A 6493-nucleotide genomic window follows, 5' to 3' on the forward strand; every position below is an offset into this window, starting at 1 on the left:
TCATTACTATTAAAAATAAGGTGCCATAATGTTCTTTTTAATGGCTAAAGTGTATTCGTGTGTTTTAAATCAGAGGACAAATTGACTCCACTCACCCTATGTCCAACACTTTCAGAGTGCACTGTAGTGAACGATTCAGGTTAACACCTAGCTCATCACAGTAGCTTATTCCATTTGGTGACACTGGAGTCAGCCTTGGTGCCAGGGGTATGACTCTATATGGCCTGTACTTTGGAGAGTGGAGCTGCTTGGCGGGGTTAGGGGAACTTTTTCCTTCCTTTCTAGAGGAGACTTAAGAAGCAGGAGCGGACTGCTCTCACAGCTTTTGCCCAAGGGTCTGACGTTCTGGCCTTTGCTGGCCCTGGCTGAGAGGCCTCCAGGTTCTGGGTCTCTTTCACTTACTTTTCAGCCGCTTCTTCCTGAGAGACACCATTTCGTAGAGCTGCCTCTCAATCAGCCCGTCCGCTCTCTTCTCATCCAGCCAGTTGCTGCAAGGGAAGGTCTGCTGGATGCCAGTGAAGGGGCACAGAATTACCACCTGGGGAGAGTGGAGCACAGTGAGTGTCTCCTGCGTTGAGTCCCCAGTAGGGACCTCTTCACCATGTTCAGCAGCCTCCCAGCCCCACGTTTAGAGACATCTGTATTAGGACTCTCAATGAATGGCACCTTTTCTGTAGTCTATCTCATTAAATCTTAAATCAAGAAATGCAACCTCCAAAGAGTCTTCCAAAGTAGGTATCACCCGTCATCTAATTTGCTATTCAAATCTCAAACTTTTCCTCTATACACAACACCCTCTTTGAATACCATATTTCTTTAAGCACATCATAAAACCTCAGTTAATCTGAACCAAATGAACTAGACTACTAGGTTAATTCCCTATAATGATCTTGTAGGAAAAAGGTAAGTCCTGTGTCAGCTAATTAATATCTGGAATGTAGTATAAAAACCAACTTTTCTCTTTTAGGCTTGATCCTCACTCAATCTTCTCTCTTATACCTTCTCTATCTCTACCAAGTTCTGAACCCATGGATTTCGAACACTCACATTATAAATGTTGAAAGGATTGCTCCTGGCACACTACAGAATCCTCTATCAGTAAAGAAATTTTGACTCTCACATTACTGGTTTCTAAGCTTTACCTTCTTAACTTGAAAACAAATCTTTTAAACTTACAAACTAATCTGACCCTCCCATTGGTCAAGGTTTTGACCAACCATTGTCTTACTGAGTATTTGTTGTCTACTGTTCATAGTGACAAAAATTGACTGTAACTTCCTTAACTTGAATTATTGCCCTTAGATATTCCCAGGTAATACTCACCTCATACTCATTATTAACCATTGTGATAAACCTTAACTTTTAAGAAGCACCAGGGGAAGGATGCTAAGAGATGGTGGGAGGGGATTATGTACCCCTTCAAACTCTCAGAGAAATGCTCCTGCCTAGAGATAAATGATGGCTCAGGACCATGGGCAGCAGCCCCCTCAAACATTTAGTTATCTGACACAAATATATTGCCAATTAATGTAGTTCACCCCAACTGCATTCAATAGATGGGAAACCTGAGGTCTAGAAAGGAGAATAAAGTGCCCAAGTTAGCACCTTTAGTTAGTGGCAGAACCAGGAATATAAGTATTCCTGACACTAATTGTCAGTTTGGGATCTTTTCTACTCATCAGGAAGAACCTCAGAATTTCTATTTATGGCTGAGGTCCACTGGGATCCATTGTTGCACTCCATTTTTTATGCTGAAGATTTCATGTGACCATGTATTTAGAAGTGGACCTATACATAGGCAAAGTTGGAGGGCATCCGTGACAAGTTGAGGGCATAGGAGGGTATAATCACCAGGAATTTATTTAGAAGTCTTTCTTTCCTCTCAACAAATCCTGCAGATGCCGATGTTTCCTCATTACTCTTGAGTTGTTCTCTCATTGTTAACTGTGTATTGGTTAGTTTTGTTTTTTTAAGAAGTAGCAAAATCCTAAAAGTTTGAGGTTGTGTGTTTTCTCACCCCTGTGGGTCCCATGAACATAGTTCTAAACATATAGTAAGCACTTAAAAATCGATGATAAAAGTTCTGGTTCTGGAAGGTTAAAGGTTAGGTAAGCAACTAAATATAGTATTGTTACTAGAGCTTGTGGTTTTTATCTCAGGATTTTCTTTCTTTTATTGTTTTGTTAAATATAACTATCCTGAGGGTATCATATTCTGTTATTGAAAACTACCTTGTCATTCTCTTTAAAATAAATTAGTGTAATTCATACATTAAAAATGTTTGCTTCTGGACTAGGTAGTCCAGAAACTAGGTAGTCTGAAAAGCCTTTTATCACCACAAAATAGCCATATGTTACATAAATCACAGGAAGTATCACTTTATATACATTGCTGAGCTGCCAGGGGGTTACAGAGAAACCATAAGAACCAGCAAAATTCAGAGTAAGCAGAAACCCAGAGAGTGGGCAAATGTGAATGCTAAAGTTGGTGCTGCACTGCAGCAAAAGACAATCCCAGGCACTCAGAGACCAGGAAATTAATAGCCACTTAAGGATGCGGGAACTAGGCCGTGGGCTTTACAAAATGGAGATTCCAAACTGGAAACACTGAATAAGCAGAAATATTTGAAGGACTGCTCCTTTAGACAAAAGGTAGATAGGGAAAAATCTGCAAAGAGAAGCCTACCTTTTTTTGTCTTTGCTCTAGACAGAAAATAATAATAGTTTTACCTAAGAAATAGTTACCATAAGCTTGGTCACAGCCAGGATAAATAGTAATAAATGCACACATAGACATACTGAGGAGAAGCAGGGAATACTAAAAACAAGATCTTAAGAGCATCGGGATAGAGAAAACATATAGTGGCAATTAGACTAACAGAAGCCAGAAGATATTGGGGAGGAAAACTCAATATAGAATTCAGTATCCTAAAATTATTTTCAAGAATGAGAGTGATATAAAACATTTTCAAATGAACAAAATCAGAGTTTACCAACAACAGACCTTTACCAAATAAACTTCTAAAGAGTGTTCTTCAGGAAGAAGAAAATTGACACCAGAAATAAGGTCTTAGATGCAAGAAGAAGTGACAAGCAAACAAACTGGGAAATTTGTAGGTAAATCTGAACAAACAACTCTATAAAACAATGATATCTAATGTGTATATTTTAAAATAATTTAAAATGGAGCTAAAATACTAGGCAAAAAATAGCATGCAGAATTATTACTATTAGCGATTTATAAGGTTCTTGCATTTGCCAAAAAAGAGTAGAGGTATCAATTACATTTAGGGTTTCCCATATTAAGTATGTACAGTAAAATAACTATAAAGGGAAAAAAGAAATAGGGAAAAACAGTCAACCCAAAATAATTTTAAAAGAAGAAAAAAGAAACAGTAAAAGCAGAACAGATATATCAGTAATTACAATAAACATAAGCAGACTAAATTTGCCAGTTCAGAGATAAATAGTATCAGATTGGATAATGCTAAAGATTGAATTCACTAGGAGGTTATAATTCTATGCTTAGTAACATAGCCTCAAACTACATAAAGCAAAAATTGTTAGTTCTACAATAAGAAATATCTACCACCTTAGTGGTAAATATTTCAATAGTGGTAGAGATTACACACACACACACACACACACACACACACACACACACACAAAAGTAGATATTTTAACACATATTTATTAGTAATTAACAGACCAAACAGACAAAACGATAGTAAGGAAACAAGATTCAAATAACAAAAGTAACAAACTGAATTTAATAAATAAAATTAAATGTTTAAATTCAGCTGTTGGAGCAATACACAAATTGAACATGCATTGTAAATTGCAATGCATTTTTTAAAATGGCATTATATAGGCTGTGTTTTCTCAATAAAATGATGTTAAATTAAAAATAAATTAAATAATAAGACAACATGCATTTGGAAACTAAAAGTCATACTTCAAAATAATGAGTCACAAAATAACTAATGAGTCACAAAAGAATTTTTAGTGTAATAATAAGAACCCAAACAAGCACAAACTATTTTTTAAAATTGATAAATTGCCTTTCAACAATATTAAAACTTCTGCTTTTCAATAAACATTGTTAAGAAAATTAAAAGGCAAGCTACACAGTGGGAGATTATTCATACATACACACACAGATATGGAAATATAGATATATCGATATATTTAACAAAAAAGTTGTATCGAGAATGTAAAGAATTCTTACAATTTAATAAGATTTAAAAACGTAAAATAAGCAAAGGCAACTAGAATAAGAATATATACAAATGATCAATAAGCACATTTTTAAAAGTTCAATGTAATTAGTCATCGGAGGCAATGTAAATTAAAACCACAATTAGACACTCATGAGCATATCTAAAAATAGAAAGATTGACAATGCCAAGTGATGGTAAGGATATGGAAGAACTGGAATTCTCATATATTGTTGGCAGGCATACAAAACAATGTAGCCACTTTGAAAACAGTTTGGAGGAATTTTTTAAAAGTTAAGCATATCTTTACCATGGATCCAGAAATTCTATTATTAGGTATTTATCCAACAAAATTGAAACACATGTCCATTCAAAGACTTGTACATGAATATTCATAGCAGCTTTATTCATAGTAACCCCCAAAATTGAAAATTACCCAAATGTTCATCAACGATTAAATAGATAAACAAATTGCTATATATCCAAAGAATGGAATACTACTTAGCAATAAAAAATAAGTTACTAATACATGAAACAACATTATGAATCCCAAAAACATTACTCTGAGTGAAATGTCAGACACAAACACACATAAAGTGCATGCTAAATGATTTCATTTATATTCAATGTTAGAAAAGACTAACCTAATCTTTAGTGACTAAAATCAGATTAGTGATTAGAGTGGTGGATATTGGCTGTGAAGGAGCACAAGGAAACATTTTGGGGTGATGGAAACATTCTATATATTGGTTCTAGTCATGGTTACACAGGCGTGTACATTTATCAAAACTCACAGAACTGTATGCTTTAGAAGAGTGTGTATTTTATTTCATGTTAATTATACTTTAACAAAGCTGCTTTTAAAATGAAACAATACAATTAAACTGAATAAAATATTTTATAAAATATAGGAAATGCAGCTAAAGCACTACTTTGAGAGAAAATTATAGTATCAAATGTTTGTACGAGAAAAAAAGGAGGCTAAAAATTAATGAGCTAAGAATCTAATTTAAGAATTTAGAAAAAGAACAACAAAAGAAACTCAGAGAAATTAAACAGAGATAAAGTTAAGAATAGAAGTCAATAAAGCAGAGAATAGAATTAAAACAGTGTACACAAAGCAAAACTTGGTTATTTGAAAGAGCTAAATAAATTTTTTGTAAGAGTCATATTTTTTAAAAAGCAACAAGGCATGAATAAATAATATATAAAAAGTGTTTATAATTATATCAGAGGATAAAAGATGCATCAGTTGTTAAAAAATAAGAGAACACTGGATGTGTATAAATTTATATCAATACATTCGATAACTTACAAATGTACAAATTCCCAAAAAAAGCTCATTAAAACAGATTGAATAAGAAATAGAGAGCCTGAATATTCCTATAAACAGCAAAGAAAAACAAAACAAAACCCTACTCTTTAAAATCCGTAATTTTACACACACACACACACACACACATACATCCACACACACACAGCCCTACCTATACAATTTTGCAGGAGACTGCAACCAAACATTTGGGAAACATCACTGCAATTTTATACACCCTCTTTTAGGAAAGGACATACTTCTCATTTCAATCTAGAATCATAACCAATCAACAATTATATGAGAAAGGAATAAGGGGCCAATGCTACTCATGAACATAGATATAAAAATTCCTTTTTTTTTTTTTTTTGAGATGGAGTCTCAATCTGTCACCCAGGCTGGAGTGCAGTGGCGCAATCTCGGCTCACTGGAAGCTCGGCCTCCTGGGTTCATGCCATCCTCCTGCCTCAGCCTCCCAAGTAGCTGGGACAGGTGCCCTCTACCACGCCCGGCTAATATTTTGTATTTTTTTTTTTTTAGTAGAGATGGGGTTTCACCATGTTAGCCAAGCCTGTCTCAATCTCCTGATCTCATGATGCACCCGCCTTGGCCTCCCAAAGTGCTGGGATTACAGGCTTGAGTCACCACGCCTGGCCAGAAAAATTCTATATTAAATGTTAATAACTCTAAAAACATGTAAAACAATCTATTATCACCAAGTTTGACTTGTAAAAAAGCAGTTAGTTTGCCATTTGAAAATGCACTCACGGGGGGACAGAGCAAGATGGCCGAATAGGAACAGCTCCAGTCTCCAACTCCCAGCGCGAGAGACACAGAAGACCGGTGATTTCTGCATTTTCAACTGAGGTACTGGGGTCATCTCACTAGGGAGTGCCGGACAATCGGTGCTGGTCAGCTGCTGCAGCCTGACCAGCGAGAGCTGAAGCAGGGCGAGGCATCGCCTC

The 6493-nt window shown here is 35.6% G+C and overlaps 1 protein-coding gene across 11 annotated transcripts in view; it reads right to left on the minus strand.

The window, feature by feature from the left end:
- LOXHD1 (lipoxygenase homology PLAT domains 1) overlaps window positions 1-6493 on the minus strand; it is a 132095-nt gene that overhangs the window by 117763 nt on the left and 7839 nt on the right. For all 11 annotated transcript variants that reach the window (XM_017857837.1, XM_017857836.1, XM_017857842.1 and 8 more), the window contains exon 2: window positions 403-538. In XM_017857837.1, the coding sequence (XP_017713326.1) occupies window positions 403-538 (136 nt within the window). The remainder of the gene's footprint in view (window positions 1-402; window positions 539-6493) is intronic.

The sequence above is a fragment of the Rhinopithecus bieti genome, unplaced genomic scaffold, assembly GCF_001698545.2.
Source record: "Rhinopithecus bieti isolate Rb0 unplaced genomic scaffold, ASM169854v2 scaffold_42084, whole genome shotgun sequence".
Lineage (NCBI taxonomy): Eukaryota > Metazoa > Chordata > Mammalia > Primates > Cercopithecidae > Rhinopithecus > Rhinopithecus bieti.